General features: G+C 41.2%; 1 protein-coding gene across 1 annotated transcript in view; it reads right to left on the reverse strand.

The window, feature by feature from the left end:
- Nucleotides 1-517: 517 nt before the first annotated feature.
- The window catches only part of UBE2Q2 (ubiquitin-conjugating enzyme E2Q family member 2), a gene marked incomplete at its 5' end in the record, with an annotated part of 24,358 nt that continues 736 nt past the window's right edge, over nt 518-24,139 (reverse strand). Inside the window, 11 exons of the mRNA XM_009075916.1 lie at nt 518-1,140; nt 2,913-2,979; nt 3,928-4,023; nt 5,167-5,215; nt 6,571-6,629; nt 6,956-7,046; nt 9,046-9,106; nt 10,588-10,672; nt 15,568-15,708; nt 17,744-17,800; nt 19,475-19,579. Coding sequence (XP_009074164.1) covers nt 1,109-1,140; nt 2,913-2,979; nt 3,928-4,023; nt 5,167-5,215; nt 6,571-6,629; nt 6,956-7,046; nt 9,046-9,106; nt 10,588-10,672; nt 15,568-15,708; nt 17,744-17,800; nt 19,475-19,579 — 843 coding nt within the window. The remainder of the gene's footprint in view (nt 1,141-2,912; nt 2,980-3,927; nt 4,024-5,166; nt 5,216-6,570; nt 6,630-6,955; nt 7,047-9,045; nt 9,107-10,587; nt 10,673-15,567; nt 15,709-17,743; nt 17,801-19,474; nt 19,580-24,139) is intronic.

A 24,139-nucleotide genomic window follows, 5' to 3' on the forward strand; every position in this document is an offset into this window, starting at 1 on the left:
CATCTCCTAATAAAGAAAGAACAGTTCCCATTAGTCTTTCAATAACAAAACCAGCATCATGACTATGGCAACATTTCTTACACCTCTGTGTCGGATGACGTGTTTTTGTACTTTATTGTAGCTTTTATATAAAAATTTGTCATTCAAGGACTTTCATCTCAATTTGTGCCAATCACTTTATAAGTTCATTAGTTTACAAATGATTGCAACAACCCGTTAATAAAATGGAACACCTAAAAAGGTTTTTTAGTATTTTAAATAACTTCAAGCTTCATACTGTGGCTCTTCTTGTTAAGGAGGTTGAGCCAACAAGTAGCAGGAACAGCCCAGCAAGTTCTGATGCCCCAGTGGAAGTGACTAGTTACAACGTTTTATTGGCACAGCCTTGCTCTGCATAAAAACAAAAAAGAAAATAAAAAGGAGGAAAAGAAAAAAAACAAACAACAAACCAAAACAAAAATTAGCATATTCTAAACAAAGAGCATCTTTTCCAATAAACAGTTCATATTCTCATACAGCCATGAAAAATGTTTAATGACTTAACATACATGTGTTTTTCCTATATCATTAATTTGGAAATACTACAAACGCTGTCATTTTAGACCAGAAAAAACTACTGTGATTTGCAAGACCTGACATTTCCTAAAACAGTATTAAACAAGGTATTAAACTTCTTGGCTTTAAATGAAACGATACAACGCAAGTCTCTGCAGTCTGCATTTTGCAAAAGGTAAGAAATACACAAAAGTGTGTGAACAACTCACTCCTATTGAATGATCCTTAGTAAGTCGATAGCCTGTAGGGAGAGCTTATGCTTTCAAATAAAAAAAAAAAGGGAGAAGGGAGGGCATGGCCCAAATCTGCTTAATCCATACGAACAAATATGGTAAAGGCCCAAACTGCTCAGTCCAGATACCTAAGAAGAGCGGAATGGTAAGGCTGTAACTTATACTGTGTCAGTTGACAGATTATCCACTAACTTATCTAAGAGCTAAAGTCCTCAGTACAGCTGTTATAGGGGCACTCATAGCTTGAGTCTGTGTGTTGGAAAACATAAAAAAGAGCTTGTTTTGTTGACATTGGTCCAGGTATACAACAGTCCTCAGCGTTAGCCATCTTCTTTCGGAGGAGTGTACCAGCCTGTGGAGAACAGAGAGATGGATCAGGTACAGACACTGCTGTGCCCAGAACATCTTACCATCTTAGCCTCCATCTGTGGGAGATGGAAGCCTAACCTGGCTCCTTCCTTCCCTCTCAAAGTAGGGCAGCTCCATGAAACCCAGTGCCTTAAATGCTACTGGTCTGAGGTGGGAGATAAAGCATGTGGCACATTCCAGGATCGGAGCCAGTACTTGGGAGTGCAAATGAACTACATCCCAGTTTGGGGGAGGATTGTGGCAGCTATCCTGAGCTGGACACCAACAGAGGAAGCTGCTGAAGGAGGAACATTGCTCTAACAAAACTTAATGATACACAAGTAAAACCCCCAAGTCTTCAAGCCACCGAATGCACAGACACACAAACATGACTCCAGCAGGACACTTACATAAATCCTGCTGTGCACTGCAGAGTTAGGCACGCACAAGCAGTGGAATGGTTTATCCTGCTTCAACAAATCTTACTGCAGGAATAAGCTCAGAATGTCAGTTGAATAACTGGTCTCCTGACACAATTTGGCACGTTTATCAGCTGAATCATACCTGATCAAGTGTACCAAGTTTTTTCTAGCCACCTCCAGATCTCCAATCTTAATTCCCACAGCCCCTGTTGTGAAACTTCCTCTAAGTGTGTGCACAGTGACTACAGGGCCCAGAGAGCTGGCAGCAGCTCTAAGTTAAAGACACCTTTCAGAGCAGCACTGGGTGCTGTGAGTGCTTTGTGCACAGCTCCTGATGCAGCAGTGATCACTGCAGCCAAGGTGAGCACACAGCTAGAAGCAAACAGCCAGCCAGGCTGCCTTTTGTAGCAAACTAAAAAGCAAAAGACTCGGTTAATGACAAGATCAAAATATCATAAAACTGGAAAGCATGTTAAAGGCATCATCTTTGATCCTCCTCCTAACGGTACAGAAGATGTTATGTTGAATTTTAGCAGCAGGGAAACTGAGGGGCTCACTAGTCACACTGAAATATGCTCTTGTGTTCACAGCAACACGAATTCCTGGAGGACACTGCATCAGAGAACACCACAGGAGTATTAACTGGACTAACTCCCTCATCTTGAGACCAGGGTACTGATTCTGCTGACTACCTTTACATAACATGTAAGCTACTTAAACCTTTTAAAGCCTCAGGTCATTTACTGTCTTCTCACACTGGCACAGTAAATGCAATTCTATACCTGAAGCACTTGGGTACTTGGTTTATGCAGGAGAGAGACCATTAACTGGCTTTGAATAGGATAAAAAAAAACCCACCAGAAAACTCAGGTGTCTCCCTAGTCTGTTGTACAGTTTTCCAGCCAGCACACCTCACTTGGACTTCTTCTATCTATTAGTCCTGGCTCTCTCTTTCCACTTCATCACTTCCTTAACCATTACTGCCACTAAGGCCACATTGAAACAAAGCCTTTCTGGGAAAGGGACAGACTTCCAGCAGGTGTTTCACTATGAAATAAGACCCTTTTAAAGCTACAGTAACAACAAAGTTCCTAGATCAACTGGCTGGAAATGAAATTGAGCTACCTTTCAAAGAACAGGAGCACATAGAACATTGATGTAAGCTGAAAAGTTGGAAGTACTGCAGTCTAGTTACTTTAAGTGCTATTGTCTTCCTAGTGCAAGAGGAGAAGGAGGAAACACCATTTATGGACTTGCCAAGCCAACAAAAGACACTGCCACAGTTTCTTTGTGGCCAAACATCAATTCCCAAGGTGCTGTGCAGACAAGAACAAAGTCACAGGAACATACATACCATTTTTCTCATGTATTTGTACTAGTGACTTATAGGACTGCTGTGCTCTTGCTAGATTATATTGATTCTGAAAGAAGAAAAAACTAACATAAAAACCTGCATCTAGACATGCAAGACTTAAAAACAGTTCTAGAAGCAAACTCTGCATTGGGCTTTCTAATAGAACCTATGCACAGTGTTGGAACATTCCTGGCTTTGCAGTACAAGATTGTCAAGACAAGTATCCTCATTTTCCCTCTGTCATAGTGACAAGACTTTGTACAGCCCTGCTGCTGGAAAGGCCCCTCCTGTCAGAAGGTGCAGAGCCTGAGGTAAATCAGAAGCATGTACAGTTGGAGGGTGAGCTTCAGTCCCCATCAGGACTGTCTTGCTCAGCTGGTTTAGGCAGAATTGTAATCATAAACTTCTACACTTTACCTAGCTCACGAAGCTAGAATTGGTACTTAAAATCTGACATCCAAATGATGTCCAAGTATTTAAACATCCTTTGAAAGCAGCATTTAATATTTCAAAGAATTGTAAATTCTGGCACATTAGCACCTGAACTGAACTATGCTTTCAATGAATGCTGAATGGCTAGCTCTGAAGGATTTGCATGTTGGTGTTTTCCACTCTCTCATCAAACTTTGCAGGTGTTAGGCCAGCAAAAGGAGAACTTCTTAACATCAGTGTGTGCAATCCTGGCAGTCAGGCTGTCACCTGCAGCCATTCTCAGAGCCAGAATTTCCAAATCCTCCCACTTCTCGTCTTCCTTCCCTTCCTCACCAATACAAAGATAGTACAAGTCTAACTACATAAATACCCTGCCCACCCCAAGGCTTTATCTGCCTCATAATTTCTTCAACTCTTACTTAATTGCCAATAAAATACTCACACATGCACCAGATATCAAGACAATTCAAAATGCAAATATATTTGCTATGACAATTCTGTTATTTAGCATCTTGTAGGCAAGTCAGTAAACAAAAGGGAGTCTAGCAGTAATTTGTGTAATGGATAAGCACAGCACATTTACCTTATTGGCTCCAAACTGTACTCTGGCTTTTCCTTTGACTAAAGTGGCATTGATCTGCATGATGACTGATTCTATTGAGTAGGCACTGCTCCAGCCCTGAAGGAGGAAAAGAATATTAACATAGAACACGTACTTGCTGCTTGTGCTCACCTTGCAAATCTATTTTGGAATGTGTGCTTTGGGATTATTTTTTTCTGCACTCCACTTTTGGTTTTAACTACTTGATTTCAGCTAACTTGGGATTATTTTCTGCACTCCACTTTTAGTTTTAACTACTTGATTTCAGCTAACTTTTGTTTGCCACAGAAAATCTGTAAAATGATTCACAGTATTAGTACTAAGAACCAAGAAAAATGCAAAGGTTGAATCACACATTTCTGAAATCCAGCAAGACAAACAAGAAAAGCTCCATTCTTACAGCATTTTCATCAACATCACAACAGAAATTTCTGCACTCCACTTTTAGTTTTAACTACTTGATTTCAGCTAACTTTTGTTTGCCACAGAAAATCTGTAAAATGATTCACAGTATTAGTACTAAGAACCAAGAAAAATGCAAAGGTTGAATCACACATTTCTGAAATCCAGCAAGACAAACAAGAAAAGCTCCATTCTTACAGCATTTTCATCAACATCACAACAGAAATTACAACTTCTTGTTCTGAGAAGCAGAAAACACAGATATCTAATGAGGTCACTCAGTGAGCTATGAGAATTTTGGTCCCATGAATATGACTGCTCATCTCTGGCATTGCTTTATCTTCCTGCACTCATTTGAGTTTCTGCCAGAGCCTGCAAAGTGTTACTTCGTTCATTTACTTATTTTAAAGACAAAAATCTCTCTCTGTACACACGAATCATCTATGCCTAGAACCTTCTGTTCTCCTCAGTTCTCCAGAGCTGACTTTGAGCAGTTGACGAGGCTTCTGGAGAAGAATACAATGTGCCTTGCTCCTCAAAACTCACTCTTCACACTGCCTTTCTCAGAGACATTCTGGAAATTCAGTCTTGATGTGCTCTCAGCTTCCTGCCTCAGACCTCTTGTCAGCCATCCAAGGCAGAAAAGCTCTCACACAAGATCAGCAAGAAAACCTTGTGAGACTGAGATTTATTCCACCATGTTCCCTTTGGAATGTGTAACTGATTCCACACAGGGATCCTTCAGCCCAGGGGAAACACCTGTTTTCATTATCCTAAAGCATGTTTTGTTATTACCCAGGTAACAGAGCCCATATTCACCTGTTTAGTAAGAAGTTCCATGCATAATGCACCTCCACCTAGGACATACCTAGAAACAAATGTGAAAGAAAACATATTTGACATGAGCAGTTAGTAAAAAGATGCAGCTGCTCACAGCACTTGGAGCTCTTGCCAGATGGTTTATTAAATTCTTTGTTCACACAAGCTGAAATGCCCTTTAACCAGTAATATATTGTAACTAGTTAGCCATGTTATACTTCTGCAAAGGAGATTAGCATTGTGAGATGAAAAACAAAGTTGTTTTCTAACTAGACTTAGCTAAACCAGTGACTGAGCACATCTGCACCACTGCACACAGATGATGGAAAAAGGGAAGCTGCTCTGTATGGTCACACTACACACACACTACTGACATGCAGATAACAGAAACCAGCAAAATTCAGTTCTGTAAAGAAATGTCACAATTTCAAACAACGTAGGTGCACCTAGAAATCAAATGAGAGAGAGCAGATCTTTGCTTGCTCTTTTCCTATAAACCACTCTCTAATTTTAATCCCATTTCACTCTGCATTGTGCTGACTGGGACTCAGCACAACACCTAAGCACCACAAAAATCTGAAGAAGCAGAATTTACCACTCCCTGAATGGAGTCTCCTTTATGATCAAGACATTCAAACCACATAGATCTGTATGAGATCCAGAGGAAAATAACCACCGAAAAACAACTTTGGTTTCATTCTACAATGAAGTCCAAGTACAACAAAACCAGACATCCAGAGGAAAATAACCACCGAAAACCAACATTGGTTTGATTCTATAATGAAGTCCAAGTACAACAAAACCAGAATCCAAATGAGTTCTCTGGTGTTTGGCACTCCTTGTTTAGTTTTAAGGTAGCAGCATCCCCTCAGGAACACTATCTAACTGCACTAACCACTTCTGGAATGCAAAAAAGGCACACAGCAATTAAAATCCAATCAATCAGCACCAGCTATCACAGACTGCATTCTCAAGTGCAGGTATCCTTTCCTGTCACCAGGAGATGCTTAAAAGCCTTGGAAGGTGAATTTAATCTTCTCTCCATGGATATATATACCTTTCTGTGCCACAGACAGCATTTCAAACATGTTCTACATGACTTATGGAGCATGGTGTCTGCTAAATTTATTGATTGATTTGCATTTGAGGAATTTTGAAACAACAACTTTCTGGCAGTGTTACTAGCACGAGAGAGCCAGTTAAAACTACAAAGCAACTTTAAGGCAACACAGGGATCAAGACCCTTTCAAAGCACGAAGACAAACTCCCTACAACAGGAGAAGGAACAGCAGTGTCAACCACCCACAAAGAGGATGTTCTGAAACATCATGGCAGGCACAGAATCTTTCCAGCTGTAACATTTGTGCCACAAAGTAGAGTTTCTGTAGGGCAGCTCAAACCTACCCTCCAGTGAGCACAGGAGATACCACTCGCACAAAGGGAGGATCAAAAGGGAAGTTATCCTGAAAAGCAGAAAAAAGAACAGGTTAAGAAATGTACTGTGACAATCTTTCCTAAGCACAAAGTGTTTTAATAGCTTAGTTGGCAAATCTGATTTGTAGCAGTAAAATTTTTCAGTTCTGTAAAAATCCCATTTCCACAGTACTAGCAAAAAAATCATTTTTTGGGAAGCTTCAGTGTCAAACTTCAAAGTTGGAGCTTTCTTTTCTTTTTTTTTTTCTTATGCTACAGGATCCATCATTACCCAAGTAAGAGCTGAGGGTCATTTCAGTCACTTTCTACTGAAGCCTCAAACTGAACCCCAGCATTTCTCCCAACAGAGACATACCTTAAAAGAGAAGTTGAGTAAAATGTATTCTACACCTTCTTTTTCTTTTAAGACCTGAAGATCACTATGCAGTGGGCTATCAGGATCAACCCTATAAAAGAAGCAAGGGGGAGATGCTGGATGAAGTAAACGTTTTCACTCCCTGTAAACAGCAATTCCTCTTAAAGACTTGGTGTATTTGCAGTTTACAAACTGTAATTGAAGGTGAACTCTAGAAAATTCTTGCTCCTTTTACAAAGCAATCACTTTGCCATGAGGTCAGCACCAAAGCTTGCTGCAGTGCACTACACTGCCAGTGCTATCAAGTGTTATTTAAACACAGCACAAAATGAGCTGGTGATTTGAGAAGAGCAATTTGAATTCACTGGAAATCAAAGTTCAAAAGAGGGAGGAAAAGACAAACAGGAGGACTCTAGTGATCTAGTTTTCAGTACACAGTGAATCCTTTATGGAATATGTGATTGTAGTTCTGCATCAGCTGTTAAAAAGTCATCTGCATCAGCAGAAGTACTAAAGCCAGCAGCTCCTGCTCAGCAGAATTTCAACTACTGGTCGTTGCACGATGCTGGTGGGGAGAGCCTGGCCATTAACTCAGACACACTGGGTTAATCCCACCTAGGCTCTGCCCCCATCAGCTTTGATAGAGACTAGTCCAAACACACCTGCAGCAAGCCAAAAGCATACCTTAAAGGGGCTGATGGGCTTTTAAATCCACTCCTCTGCTACAGGGGAAACCACAAACTTACTGGATCCCATTTCTGACTTACTTGGGCAGTTTGCCCCCATCCTACCAATGTGAAGTTGTTTCAGAAGAAAATCTTCCAGTGCTTAGAAACCTCTCATTTTCAGCCATACCTTGTACTGGGCTAGTTCAGAGGGACTTGTTCTAGTGCCAACACTGTTCCTTACTCAGATGGGCTCTTTTGTCTCTGACATTTACCCCCTCAGCTTGTCTGCACACAGTTCAGTTGTTTTCAGACACACTTTGCTGTGCTCAACAAAAACAACACTTATTCTCTTAGTCATTCTGGAAGTCATTTGCTGCATGGACTCCCATTTCCTCTTTCTTGAAGGCAAATAATGAGACCTGTTCACAGCACTGGAACAGAGGTTTCAAGTCACTGCACAGTGGTTTGAGCACTGTTACAGGAGCACTCGATAGGCCTCCTGGAACATGGCACAGATAGTTTTGACATATGCCATTCCTGCCATTTTCAGCTTCAAAACATTCACATGCCCACGATTACACCAAGGAGGAAACAAAAGTGTACTTCAGCAGCTGCTGACTCAGTCTCACCCCTAGGAGGAGGCAACAATTCCTACAGGCTGGTCAACTACTGTGCTGAAACAGTTTATGTCCTTGTACTTATTCCCCAGGATATATCCAAACTGATGGAAGATCTTTGATCCACTGTCACCTCTTGCAGCCACCCAGCACAGTTTAGGTAGGCTCTTCCTTTCTACAGGATACCTTGTAAGATGACAGCAGATGATCCTCTTCCCTTTTCAAATCTAACACCTCTAGGATTAAAGTTATTGGACTTATGGACACAACAATGAGTTCTGCACTGCTTTTCATTGTGTGTGCTACGTGATGAGAGAAGACAAGTTCTAGATAATCATATAACTTACATTTATGTGATATCTAAAAGTTTGTCTTATGTGTCTGTTCAGCTGTAGAAATAAAGAACTAATGATACTCAGTTCTGTTCTTACATCCTGAGTGAAACTAGAAGTTGCATTTTCTTGATAGTAAAAACAAATAAAACCACCCAAAAACTCTAGAAAAAAAATTTATAATTTAATGTTTATGTATTTTGGAGCAGTTTTAGAAAGAGATGAATCAGTAATGACAGTGTAATACACACAGTGCTGGCAGTGCAAAGAGAGTTTGTCTTTTTTGCCAGCTCAGTTACTACAGTTCCATTTCTGTACCTCAGAACTGTAGCCACTATTTAGTAGCTACAATTACCATTACTACTATTCCTACTGTAACACACTGTTTTATATGCTCTGGCTAGGGATTCTCAGTTATCAAAAGCAGTAATAAAACAGATGGCTCAGAACATGAAAAAACTTTGCTAACTTACTTGAGAAGCTTAACGTGCCATTCATACAAGCTGTCATTGACCAGTTCCACTGAATATATCCCTGTGGAAACAGCAGATGGAATTAATTGTGCACTAAAAGCAGAACAAGGTAAAACATTCTTTGATTTTAAGGACAAATACTGTCAGAAGACGTAAGCAATGGGTAAGATACTGATACTGAGACACATCTTTCCTTCAGTAGCAGAAACACTTCTGAGCAACTATAAGGAAAAAGAAGTTTTTTCATTTCTATAAAAACAAATTCCATGTGAATCCAAATGTTTTTCTGACACCTAACCACTTCCCCTTCAAACTTCCCACAACTACAACTCCAGCTTGCATATTACTCAGTGTATTTTACACCCAGGACGTGACCAGCACACTTTTAAGACACTTAAAACAGTCTGAGTCTGCAGCATTTTATTTCAGAGGTTCTTGTCAGTACTGGCAGCCCAGGACAGGACACTGGACACTGCATGGAGTAGAAACCTCACAAAAGAAGATACTGCACTGGCTGTTTTACCACTGTCCACAGCACTTCAGCACATAAAACAATCTACCTACAAGTTAAATATGACAAGCCAAACAAGAGCCTGTTGTCTCTTCACCTCTGTCCTTTCACACACAACTGAAATGCCATTGCCAAGGGAGACTTGAGCCCACTAGGAATAAATCTAAGGAGAAACTCAGCAAAGTCAGTCCTAAAATCATGTAACCTCTCATAGATTAAATAAAGTGATCCTTACCCAACTAAAAATCAGCTTTAGACTTTCTGGTTGTTGTTACCAAAAATGAAAACAACATTAAATTAAACAGTGTTAAATTAATTACAGTTTAGACTGACTCTCTAGTCAGGCACTTCCCCTGTTCCCCTCCTGGCCTGCACCAGGGTCTCACCCCTGACTGCTGTGATGGAGTTGCCTGTTTGGCAGATCTAGAGAAACAGAACTTGACTGAAATCTGTGTCATTTCTGCTCATTGTATGGTAACACTCAGACAATTCAACACACTGATTCCTTTGCTGAGCTAGTTTAGATACAGCCCTAATATGGAACAAACAGAACAGCTCATCACCTGCCTAAAGATCATCAGTGTTCATTATTCAAATTTAAAATACAAGCTTGTTTTCCACTGTAATTTGTATCATTATTCCAAGGAACACAAGTTGTTGAGGATCAGATTGATACCACCACAAAACAATAAAAGCAACAGCAGTGCAATTAAGGTTAAATGTATACAACAACACAATCTGTTGCTGCTGAACACAAATTCCTCTAGAGCAACATTCCTGTGGGCACTACTACCCACTGGTAGTGAGAACATTTTACAGGACATGTATCCTATCACTTTTCACTGCAAAAATACTACTTTATGGAATGAGATTATATACAATGGATCTATGTATTTTTCTATCTGTGCACACAGACATACACACACATCTATAGACATACATAGGACAACTAAACACAGAAGGATCAGCAGCAAGTACCAATAGAATTCTCTTAGAGTGTATTTTAAGAAGGGAAATGTGAGGCATTTTACCTGTTTTATAACTCTGTGATCTATATATATCCCTGAGTTCTTTCATAAGTCGATCTGAAGCCTGAACTGACCCAGAGACTGCACCCTGAAACAAACAGAAAAGACTCCAAGTAAGTGAAAACAGTTTTTACTAACAGCTTTACTTACATGCCAAAGTTAGATTAACTAGAAGGTATTAACAATATATTCATTTCTGTATTAGGATGAGGCTTTTGAAAAGTTAAATATTCCAGTGAGCAAAGACTACTCCAAAGAAACAAGACACTCCCCTCTAAAGCAGCACATAAATATATACTACTACATGGTATAGGTGATGCAAACTTTTAATCAAGGTACAACAGGTATTTTCCTGTAAAGGAGCTAAATCACTCTGGCATTTTCATTTCCAAGCTGAATCCACAGTACATTTCTAATAGGGAAACAAACATTCCATTTCACCTCCCACTTGTATGCACTGGAAGGAAGAGTAGGACTAATCCTAAGAAGTTTAGTTAACCTTCCACACAAGGTTTTATTGCTTTCTCAGACATATATTTTTGTTGTTATGGCAAAAGTTGGGAAGTATCTACTACAGAACAGCAGCTTCTGGATGAAGTAAGACTAACCAGTAGTTTGGTACTCATAAACCTTTTCAGTAACTCACTACCTGCAGTTAGAATTTTGAAGACCAAATTCAGCGTAATAAGTTCTTTCTGGAAAAGTAGGATTTAACACTCCAAGGGAGATAAAGCTCCCCTTTCTCCACTTGTGAGATCAAGATTTATAGTTGCCACTGCTTCAGAAATAACTGGTCAGTCATGGGATCTGACAGGTGTCTGTCACGTGGGGCTGATGCCAAGAGCAGAAAGGCTTAGCCATTTCATCTGAAGTAGTTAACAGAGCTGCCAGACAAGACCCAAGTGACTTTTTTTCCCTACTAAGTAATAGGCACAAAAAATATCTCACTTGCTCATCCTCTCCTGTACAAGCATATTTGTGGCTGTCCAGAGCACTAAGCAGGTAAACTGGGCAAATCCCTGCTACAGGAGGCAAACATCTCTGTGCACCACATGCCAATTCCTGACAGCTGCACATAACAGAAATGCCTGGTACAGGAACTCCCACAGCCAAAACTGTTGGGCATAAATCATATTCATGAGAGGCATCACTCCAAGCCTGCCCTGCTCCCAAACTCTTCCCCCTAAGGATGTGCTTCTGCCACTCAGTGAAACTTGAACTGTGTGGCAGTGGGCACAGCCCTTGCCACTGCCCAGCTGTCTGCTGCACTCAGGCTCCAGAGAGAAAGGGTTTTTCTGTTCCCCTTCCAACCCTCAAAACACAACCACAGTCTGCCCCTCAGGTTCTGTGAGGTAGGTGGTACAGTTCACTGCACTTTTACATCCAAACCCCAGACTGTCTGGTTTCTGTCTGATCAGAAAAATACTGTCACACATCAAAACAGTACAGGAAATCACCTCACAGGACAGTTCAGACAATTCAGCCACAAAATCAAAGTTTACCTGCTAAAACAAAACATGGAAACTCCTTCAAGATAACCAAATAAAATCGAAAGTGACCCAAAAAGAGCTAAAGAACACAAGATGTTCTGTTGTCACTGAAATTTCTCAGTATTTGTGCAGAGGTACACTGACTCATGGAAGTGAAAGTAGATTCATACTTACATCAAGGATTAGACTGAAAATAGAAATGACACCTTAGACTTCATAAAATCTGAAGATGAAAGTAGAGACATTTGAGACTTCTAAAGGCAAGTTCATAAACTCCTCAGTACAAAATGGAAAGAGCTAATAGTATTATCTAAATAAGAAAGGAATTAATCTCTAAAATGACTATGTGGGGAGAGACCTCTGAAAAGCAAGCAGCAGCAAGTTGTTAAATATTTGAAGTTAATGATTGCAGTTCAAAGACCTTTTTTAACTCCCAGTAAGCAAGTGGTTCTTTAAAGTTATTACAATGCTAAGAGGAGGATTAATTCCTGCTCCAAGTTGCATACTGCACCACAAGCCAAATTTATTTCCTGATGCCAGCAAGAAGAATGGGATTAAGGATACTGCCAAGCAAGAGAACTCATTTACAAAATTAGTAGATACATATTCTTAACTTGTCTAACACACACAAACCCTAAAAACTCCTATGCAAAGTCTCGAAAAGCAGAAAAATAGCTTTAACCTGCTACAAATAAATGAGGACAGGACTGCATGCACTGCTTTCCCATGGAAAAGCCTTCAGCATGATCCATAATTTCAGCCTGCACTGCAGCCAAGAGGAGAGAGAGGACAACCTATGGATTTGGGCCAAAGAACATGTAAAGAACTGAGAAGTCTCCTGGCTGCACTGGGCACCAGTGGAAGTCTTACATCAGACTCTGCACTGCCTCTTCCAACAAGCAGCATGGAAATGGCACAGGTTTGTTTTACTGGTGTCTGCGGAGGAAACAAAGTGTCCCAAAAAAGCTTTGTGGTTTGTGTGAAAAACAGGCTGTGTTTGGCCTCTGCATTTGTGAAACTCACCCTGGCTTTTAAGAATGCCAGCTGTGGGGGCTGTACAAGTTTAAACTTTGCTTTATGTTAGGAGGCTGATCAAACTTCTGCTCTCTTAGAGGCTTGGGGAACACGTTCTGGTAAAAGCCCCAAGCTTTGGCAGCACGAAGGGGCATTAAAGTGCCACTAGGTTAGCTCTTTCCTGGGTCAGTAGCACAGCTAGAGTTTTCAGTTCTCAAGCACGTAAGAGTAAACCCTCACAAGTCCTTTGAGAAATTATTTAAGCAGCACAGCTATTTCTAGTGACCCACAAAAATCCCACAGTTCCTCAGCAGCAGTTGAATACTCTGTTCCCTGGACTCAGCTGACCTTGTTTATGCACCAGCATCAACGAGAGTGTCTTGGCATGAGAAACAGCTATTATGTAAGTTGAATCTGCTGTTGTCAAACAGAAAACCAGCAGTGTTCATTTCAGCTCCACTAGATGTGGAGGGAGAAAGCAAGAAGGAAAGGCAGTATTTGCCAAATGGGAAGGAACAGATAGCAGAAGAAAATGTGCAGTTCTCAGAGGCTTTCTGCACCAAGGAAGAATGCTGACACCACAAAAACCTTTTCCAGTTCTACCAAACGTGAGATGATGGGAAAGCAGGCCATGCCCTTCAGCCTGCAAGAGGATTTATTTTCTTTAACAAGTAAGAAGTCTTTACCCTTAGCCCTGAGTTCTAAATACAGAAACACACAGAAAATCACTAGGCATCTTCTCAAACTGTCACTACGTAAGTTTAAACACAACCAGGGACTGTTGCTTAGTCAAGTCTTAAAACCAGACTTGACTGTACAGCAAAAGTAGCTTGGCACCTTATCTTTACCTACTTTTAAATACTGATCAGGTTTGGGTGTTGTGGGTGTTTTTCCAAGGGGTGATCATTACAGTCCACACTCTGCAGACCATCTGACAGGTAACTACAGAATTCATACACAGATCAGAGCAGTTTTCTCTAGCCAGTCATCTCATGCTGCCCATTTCTCCAGGATAGAAGTCACAGGTATTTTTGACAGGTTTGCACTCCAGTCATACTCAAACAGCACTGGGACAGGAGCAGCAGAGAGGGAGCTGAAGGACTCAGAGGTATTTCTACTTTATTTCCTTTGCAAAGCAGGTGGCCACACACTGAAACTCTTTTCCATGGTAAAGTGTCAGTAATTAGGAGGAAGCTTTTCTTCTAAACTAGAGAACTCAGTAACTCATAACAAGAAATGGTCAAGATGCTCCTAACTAAAGGAACCTTTTCCCTGAATTCTTAGGATAACTGGATCCATCAAGAGTACATCCAGTATTAAAAGTGGATTGGCTTGGCTAGCACCAAGCACTTGTATGTGGCTCTCGCTACAAATGAAAACAAGTTCACAGCATCAATTTTCTTGAATCTCATATTTCTTAAGTGCAATTTAGGCTTTTTAGGAAATATCAGCTGGAAAAATCAAGTATAAGAACTACAACAAAGCTTGGTCTTTAGGCAAAGGTCCAGGTGTTCCTTACATATCAATCCTAAATCATCTTCCTTCCCTAAATACTTCCAGGTCCCTCCCCTGTACCTAACTACTGTTTGCATCCTCAGCTATTAGCTCAGTGAGCAATAGCACAGCTTGTGCCTGGACATGATCTACATGTCTGCTCACCTGCCAAACAGCACACAACACCTGAGCTCACACAGTAGCAGGTACCAGTTCAGGCACCTTCTTTCTGTGCAGGTGACTTGTAAAATTTTAAACCCCTTTGGCTGGAAACAGATCATGAAGAGTAGTGTTGAATTTCATGCTTTACACATTTTAAGCCTCTATGAAACAAGCAGAAGTTTTGATTTGTTTGGGAGCCAGGCTAAATAAAATGAAGGTTGTATGACATCACCATTCCCTCCTATATGCACCTTTGACAAGTAGAAGCTTCTCTGGAACTTGGCATTTGTGACAAAACATTCCTAAGCCTCTGGGGAACAAACACTTCTTTTACAACTGGCAAGATCACTCAGAAAACTGATAACAAAGCTGCAGAGCTGCTGAAGGCCCTTGGGCTCTACATCTGGCAAAAAATCCCAACCCAGCAGACTTCAGTCATTTCCACATGGCACAGATATTACTGAAAACCAAACTCAAGCACCAATTCCTGGGTCTCCCAAGTATCTGAAGTCACTCATGACTTTTAACACAGTCAGTTTGAAATACAGCTTTATTTTTTATGTTCAAAAGGGCTCAGCAAGTCCTGCTCACAGCCTGGGTGCTTTCTGCTGATTCTGCAAGGGGCACTGCTCTTCCTAACAAAGGCACCAAGCAAGAGACAGAGGGACACCCAGACACCTCTGAAAATGAGACTAGCAGTTAAATACTCAGCTACAGGTTAATTTCTGTCTAGGTGAACAGCAATAGGCTTTATTTGGTGAAAACCATCTCTACTTTCAAGTCAGAAGTATTGCAAAGAAAAACCATGGAATCGTTAACTCACATTTAAGTGATCTTGCCTTTGATTTTTTCTGATTTTTTCTAAGATTGCAAGGTTCTCTTTTTCAATGCCTTCATCCTCAGATTTCTTCCCATCAACTGGTTCCTCCTCCTTCATATCATAGTGATCCAGATCTTCAATGTCCTACAGGATAAAGGGAAGTTAGTTGTAAATAACTGCAAATGCTCTTCGTTCACCCAAACCCTCTCCAAGGGCACTTGGCACACACACTGCACAGCACTAGGTATTGGTGATTGCTGGTGGCCACTTCTATCTTGTTCTAACTTCACTCTCAGCCAACAGTATCACTGGCAGTCTAGGCAGCCTTCACAGTACAAATGAACCCAAGTTCACAACATGCTTCTGCTCCCAGAAACAAGCACATTAAAACCCCTGCAAGAAGTTAGGATTGTAGTGATCAGCAGACTAAAGTAGGCAGAAAACAGAGCTTGGGAATCCAAAAGTACCCAGTGTTAGGGTGGTTCCAAGATGTTTCTACCAGCAGACTCCTTTTTTCCAGTTAGAATCCCAGCTACACTCCACTTCTGGCAAACAATGATTAACATTTCTGGCAGGGCTACAGCAACCCTTCAAGAAAGTTAAATATTAGAAAGCTACATGTACTTTATTCAAGGTGAACATTTTGGCTCAAGATTAGATGCAGCAATTGTGGAATTGGGATGTGAGACAAAACTCTGTGGTGAAGCATTCTGATCACACAAGCCAACATTTCAGGCCTGAGTTCTACACCAAGACACTGAAACCCCCTCCACTCTGTATCCTGAAAGATCCTGTTGCAGAGGAGCATTCTGAACTACAGACAACTGCCTGGAAGGTGATTCCAGTGCTATTTGTGGAGTGGAGGGCAAGGAAGTCAATACCTTGACATGCAAGAGGAGCACTGCAGCAGCCACACCAGCAGGCTCTGGTTACACAGCTCTCAGGTACATCCCAACACACAGAGCTCTGCCACACCTCAGCTACTCTTTACACACCATCTGTGGGCATGGGAGGAAAACCTGACCACAAACCCAAGTGTAAGGATGTCCTATGCAATGGCGAGTTGGACAACACTGTTTCCTTCAAGGTAACAGAGTTTAGACAGAGTTCTTTAAATTGCTTCTCAACTTATTTAAACTGGCTCTTAAAACAATGACAGAGCCCTAAGAATCCTGAGCTGCTTTTCCATTTTGAACTTGGACTAGATTCCAAGTTGAAGGTGTCACTGCCACACACAATGCCACCTGACAGCTCAGAAATAACAGCAGATCATTTTCTCTTGTGCAAAGTGACTCAAACAGAGTGCAAGTGGCTACTGAGAAGTCTCCAAGCAACAAGAGCCTTGTGGCAGCAGGATATGGGAGTGTAAACACCTTAACAAACACTGGCTCCAACAAATATGGTCTGGATCAGGCTAAAAAAGGTGTAAAAAAGGCTGCTTCAAATTCATTCCAGAACTTGGTAACATTTAGCTCTTTCCTAAAGGAAGGCCTTTGATTCAGAGAAAGAGTTGTTCTCTCTCTCTGCATTAAAAACCTAAATCTCAAATAGTCAGAACAATTCTCCTGTAATGAGGCTACTTATAGTGGTTTAAAAATCACCTTGGAGCTGCTCTTACGTGTTGTAGAAGTACACAAAGAGGGTGGTTCTCACACAGTAAAAAGCTCATTAAAGGAGCACCATGTTGCCAGGCAGTGACACAAAGTTCAGCCTGTCTGTGTTTCCTTCCATTTCCTTCAACATATTACAGTTAAAAACTAGCTCACCTGTTTAAGGAATCAGCAAACTGACTTACTCTTAGCCAGTCTGCTTCAATTTGGGAGGCACTTCCAACTGTATCAGAGCCAGTTCACATGCTGCTTGAAATAGGAGTCAACAATGCAAACTTACTGATTTGGCACACAATGTTATGTACTGTTTGACTAAAGCACAAACAGATGTCCAATTCTCTGTATCCAAGTACCTCACAGCTGAGATCTAGGTTTAAGAAGAAAATTTCACTAGTTTTGTGGTTGAAGTGAAAGCTGACATTCAGGTAAACATCCAAATTTTTAATTATCTTTGCTGTTGAACTCTAGGGAGGTTACAATTTACAGCCTGGCTTAATTATTAGCCAGCCACTGTAGAGCAAAATGCCAAAATTCTACTAGATTAGGACAACAATCATATATAGACATACTTCACCCATATCTTCTTCTTCCTCCTCCTCTGATGTAACTTCCTCTGTTGTTCCATTCTGCAACACAACAATGAAGTTTCTGTGTAAATTGTGCACATGCTCCTTCCTTTCACAAACAGCAATCTACTCTCAAGGAGACACAGGATACATGTAGGTTACACTCATCAAGGTCTGAAAAGGACTCAAGTTTGACATGTAAGATGCACAAAGATGTTTTCCTGAAGTGTGACAGTGAAGAGACTTTTGCATGAAGCAAAGGTAAATAGAATGTCACAATTAATTCCAATGAAGTTCTAAGTAGAGACTTTAGATTCAGATAAGGAATATCCTATACTGAGACAGTAGCAAATGCAACAAATGCAGGAATATCCTATTCTGAGACAGTAGCAAATGCAACAAATGCATCAAGTGGGATATGATCTCAACCATGAAATCAGATCATGGCTCTGATCAGAATCCTTCTGCATGCTACACCTCTAAAAAGAAAAAACCCACAAACTTTAGATCTCTAAAATGTAATGGATTCTTATTCTAACTACCTAGAACTTCTATGCAGCCACTGCTATCATCATGTAGCCATTGTTACTATGTTATTTGAAAAAATATCCAAACAGTACATTGAGTTGATTTTTTCATGGCTTTTTATTTCAGGACACCACTTCAAGCTCAGGAATTATGAGTTGCAGAAATGCTCAGGAGTATTCTGACTTGCTTGTCCTCTGCTTACTCCTTCTCTGGCACAGAAGGAATGCCACTGCTCCAGACAATGCAGGGGACTGCATGGATCTTTGGTCAGACTTACTAAGGCCACTGTTAACTTGCAAATTGACATTTCTGGCTGAGAAACCTTCCATGAGTTTGTTTGTGAGTTTCAGAGCACATGTAAAACACTTCCCAAAGCTACTTCCTAACATCCCAGGACTATTGCCTTAGAGTTGCACTGCTGTGTGGGTGGCTCAGAGAAAAGACCTATAGGATTACAATTTGGCACCTGACCAAAATGAAGCAAGTTATTTGTCATGACTCTAGTACTGTCACCACAGGAAACCCATCTGTTACGCTACAGGAGTTTTTAGAAATCGTTTCATCTTAACGTGTACAAGCAAAAGAAGATATCACCATCTTATTAAAAATACAAAAAAAGAACAGTTCCTGTCAGTTCCCAGTTCTGTTTTCAGCACAATGCAAACCAGTTTGGTTAGCAAGAACATCTCACAGCCCTTCACAACTCTTCATCTGTCAAGTGTACAAGAAGTAAACAAGGCACCTCAGGCACTCCCTACCCAAAGTAGCATATGGTGGTGATATCCCATGTCTCTGCAAGGGATTGAAGAGGAAGGAAAACAGCAAGAGGAGTTCATCCAAGTGCACACTGTAAAACATATACTCTTCACCAGAAAACAAACATTTCACAAGGAGCACATTTGGGAAGCACTAGGAGTGCACAGGGATTGGCCCGAACAGAGCTTAGGAGGGAGTTAGGCTGACAGCACTGGGATCACACACACACCTTGCAATGAGACAAACTCCAGAGGAAATTGTGTAACATCATCACACCATTATTAAATGCATTTTGCAAACAAAATTCAGATTGAGGACACCATAAAGCAACAGTGCCTCATATCTCAGTCGTGGCTTACACAAGGTTTAATCCTTCCCACCACCTTTCTCTTGGGAGCTGAAGAAACAACTTCATTGCCATAAGGAGGTGTCCACAGCTTTTGAATTTACCTGCCCAGCTGGTAATGGCTGATCTAACATTTCAACATCTGGATGCTGAGGAAGGTTATATAATCTGCAGAGGTCACATATTAATCGCTTCAGTTGCTGAAGAAGCTATTAAAAAAAAAAAACCAACATGGAAATGTTTACTTAAACCAAAATGCAGAGCAATATATTTTGAATTTTCTTCACACATTGGTACTGAACTTAAAGTCAATGCACAACATTTAAATCTGCTCCTGCCAGAATTACAATTTAAAGAGCCCTCTTATTCTCCGGAATCTTGTAATAAAATCCCCTTGACAGAAACCCAAGGACATAGCAATTTAGAGATGGTTCCCATTCATCCCCACAGGGCAAGTGAAGAAAGTCATGACCAGAAGAATAATCTGCCCTGACAGCATCATCCACTCCAGAGGTGCCTGAGCCACAAATCATGATGGAATAAGCAAAAGGTCATGTTCCATGAGATGAGATGGTCCATTCCTGTTTCCTAGCTTAAAAAAACCATATTTTCAAAAAAACAAGGAGGAACAGGCTGATTTTCCACGTCCTGAATTCCCATACAGGCCACACACCAGCAAGGCACTAGAAGCAAGACAACCAGTGCCCGAGGCCAGCCAAGCTCTGAGCTGGAGCCCAAGCAGTCTGCTTGCCATGTCTTGTGTCAGGGTGAGGCACAATCTGTGACTAGCTCTGATTTCTGTTGCCAGCTTGCAGTGTTACACTCACTGGGCTCTGTCAGCCACAAAACACACACCACCTTACACACACTGCAGTGGAAGCCAGAAAAAAGTTGAGTTCTGCAGAAACAGACAAGTTTGCTTCTTGATCACCACAATAACTAAGTGGATGCCCAGAGCTGTCAACTTTCTCTAGGCCTCAGATCCCTAGTTAAGGCCAAGACACCAAAGACTGTACTGCTGCATTTCCTACGTTTTCAAGGGCTTTGCACAGTGCTGGATCACCAGCACTGTCATCCCTTCTACTCTGCTCCTATGTATGAAAAATCATTGAATAATTTTGGGCCTGGAAGACATCTGATGCATTCCCCTACTCTGAGCAGGGCCTGGCATGATTTGCTATGTGTTGGTACCTGAACACACTGTGTCAAAAGGGAGAACAGATTTCTGTCATGCAGTAATAATTTAAATGTATAATTCAAATGTATTTCCAGGCTAACTTCACAGGCCTGAGTAATGTAAAATGAATGCCTAACACACAGGTTTATGGCTACTGAAGTGGGCTGTCAGTACACAAAGAGTTTCTCTGGAATATGAGCTGCCTAAAGCACAAACTAAACAGCAACCAGAACACATCACCCCCAGGCTGGATTAGAGCAGCAATGTAAATTCCCTGCAGAAGAGAAATGCTCAAGTGACCAAATACAACCACAGTTCTAAATTAATGATATTGATTCTAATTAATATAAAAATAACAAAAATATTGAAAATTTAATACAGACACCTATATTAAAATTTTTTATGCTTCAGGAGTTCTGAGGAATTGGTAGTTCTTGTGGATATCATAATGCTGCGTTAGAGTTTCACAGTGTGTTAAGGGGCTGGAATAGACCTTAGAGATCATACAGACCCAACCCCTGCCCTGGGCAGGGCACACTCCCACCAGAGATCAAGGTTTTATCCAACCTGGCTGTGAACACTGCCAGGGTTGGAGCAGCCACAGCCTCCCTGGGCAACCTGTGCCAGTGTCTCACCACCCTCACAGGGAAAAACTTCTGCCTAATATCTAATCTAAATTTCCCCTCTCTCAATTTGTCCCCATTGCTCCTTGTCCTGTCACTGCAGCTCCTAACCAAGAGTCCCTCTGCAGCTTCCCTGCAGCCCCTTCAACTCCTGGCAGGTTGCTCTGAGGTTCCCACACAACCTTCTCTTCTCCAGGCTGAACAGCCCCAACTCTCTCACCCTGTCAACATTCAGCAGCTTTGGACAGTTCCAGAAAGGAAAGCAAATCTTTCCTGCTGCATTTTGTGTCTGTGACTCCCAATACATAATTAGCTGCTGCTGCCCTGGGAGTTTGCAAGAGGGAACATTCTTCCCAGAAATGCCTCCATGTGGGACTCAGCTAAATTATTAACACAGCAGCAGTGTGCTCAGGGACAGCAGCTTGTCCACGTGTAAACACACTTCTGCCAGGAATTCTGTACTTTTGACATCTTCCATGCAAGTTTAAGGTCTGGAGAGTGTGAAAATTCAAGCTGCTCCACTCAATTTAAGTCCATTTCCCTATTCTCTTCAAAAAGCTAACCTCCAGATAATGTAGAGTTACATTTAATACCCCATGAAGTAAGGTTTGAGGCTTCAGACTTGCCACTGTGACTTGCATTGTAGAGAACAAGGGAATTGCAGTAGGATTTCTCTCTTGCATAGCACAACCACTAGAAGGCAGATGGCAGTTTCATGCCTACCAAACCTCATGTAATGCTGATTTTCAGGATCTGAAGAGGAATTCAGGAGACACTAAGGGTTGAGAGAACACTGGAGCTGACTGAACTCGTTCAATATGAACAGTCAACCAGCTAAAGCCTCCAAATCTAATGCTACCTATGCTGATCACGTGCTTAACAACCTGTCAACATCTGTAGTGTTTTGACAAATTTTCATAGCAAAAAGTTCCCTGCTGATGCCAAGGTGAGTAACAGTTTCAGACCCACTGAAGATTTTCCAGGAAACGTGCATGATTTCAACACAGTAAACCAGTTTTCCTTTTGCCATGGCAAATGACAAGGCTTTTCCCTGTCAAACATTTCTGCCTGAGGAGTATGTTCTCCAGCTTCCCAAACAGCTGATACCTGTCACAAGTTTCAAAGCAGGTAGAAAGGGCAGAGTCATGCCAAAGAAGGCTGAATCAGGGAACAGGTACTAGCAGTGCTTTTAGCACGTGGTGGCTCTGTCCAGTTGAGCTCCTGGAGGAGTCCAATGCAATTCTTGTCCAAAATTTGACAGTGCCAATAACTTTATGAGATTAGGACAACACAGCACAAATGATCCTTCGCCTGCAATAACTTAAATGAAAACTGGGTTGAGACATTCTAGAAGTCTAAATGAAACTCAGCGAATTCTTTAGGGCCAGTGTGATAAATTTTAATTTCTACAGGTAGTCCTTTTCCCTTCCTACCCTACCCCAAGGAGTCTGTGTGAGCTGCTCCAATGCCATTGAAGGGGAGGGAATAGCATGGGGGAAAGCTGCAGGAAATAAAACCCACCCCAAACCCCACAAGCCAAGTCTTTGATGCAAAACAAAGAAGTCAGATTTTGTACTGTGAGTATTTGCCTCTCCAACCACTCCCATCTGTCTTCATCTTGGCATCACACGATGCAGGGTGGATTCCTGAGAAACCAATGGGCCATCCACAGGTGTCTATTACATCAACCCATCAGCTTTTACTTGGGCAAGTACAATCTTGATACCAGAAGCTGTTTTCTTACCAGATACAGAAGCAGTCTCTGTGCATGTGCAATTCAGCACAGCAAGTCCCATGCATGCTTACAGCAAAGCTTTCCACCCCACTGCAGGCAAACCTGCAGGAAGCTACACAGAGGAAATGTCCTGCCCAGAGCCTTTAGGCTGAAGCTATTAGCCACAAACCAGCTTTGAGTTGAAGAACCTTCTGAAAAGTATCTTTAAGAAAACAGCTGATTTGAACAGATTTTCTGCCATATCCTGTTCTGTCTCTCTCTAGGTACAAGTCAAAGACTTAGAGATCCATAACACTCTCCTGAATGTAGTTTAGTCTAAAGTTTAGGTTGAAGTAGAAAATACAGTGAGATGTTTCCTGCAATCACATCCAACATAATGCATTAAACCACTAATGTTCCTCTGCAACTACCTGTAATTCTGGCAAGACCCACAAAAAGACTCTCATTAACTTTTATTAGTTTCCTAATTATTTCTGCTCCAAGTCCCAGAATCAGTTAGGTTGGAAGGGACTACCATGGGTTGCCTGGGCAAGAGTCAGATGCATCCTAACCATTCTTTAGAATCAGAAGCTTGTACACCCTTGGTAGTGTGTGCAGATTAACATTAGAGTCAGATGTAACCATTCTTTAGAATCAGAAGCTTGTACACCCTTTTTTAAGGTAGTGTGTGCAGATTAACATTATCCCAGGAAACATGACAAGTAGTACATTTTATGAGAAAGAACATTCCCAATTTTTCCCAAACCAGGCAAATACTAAGCATGTAATCCATGCAATAAGCAGCATTCTGCAGCCTGGTTTGTTTTGTGTGCACAACATTCCTGTACACAAAAATAAACATAGACTGTTAAAATTTTAAGGTAGTGTGTGCAGATTAACATTATCCCAGGAAACATGACAAGTAGTACATTTTATGAGAAAGAACATTCCCAATTTTTCCCAAACCAGGCAAATACTAAGCATGTAATCCATGCAATAAGCAGCATTCTGCAGCCTGGTTTGTTTTGTGTGCACAACATTCCTGTACACAAAAATAAACATAGACTGTTAAAATAATCTGTTACTACAGATCACCCCAAAGGGCTATTTAATATCCATCAAGCTAAATTTGGAGAGGAAAACCAACACTTAATCACAGAATTTGTCAGGATGCTGCAATACTGCTCTTTGTGGAACGATCTACATTTGCACTGAAATTTATCTCCAAGCACTATTCAAGGGCACTTACTTCCCT

The sequence above is a fragment of the Acanthisitta chloris genome, unplaced genomic scaffold (assembly GCF_000695815.1).
Source record: "Acanthisitta chloris isolate BGI_N310 unplaced genomic scaffold, ASM69581v1 scaffold7890, whole genome shotgun sequence".
Classification (NCBI taxonomy): Eukaryota; Metazoa; Chordata; class Aves; order Passeriformes; family Acanthisittidae; genus Acanthisitta; species Acanthisitta chloris.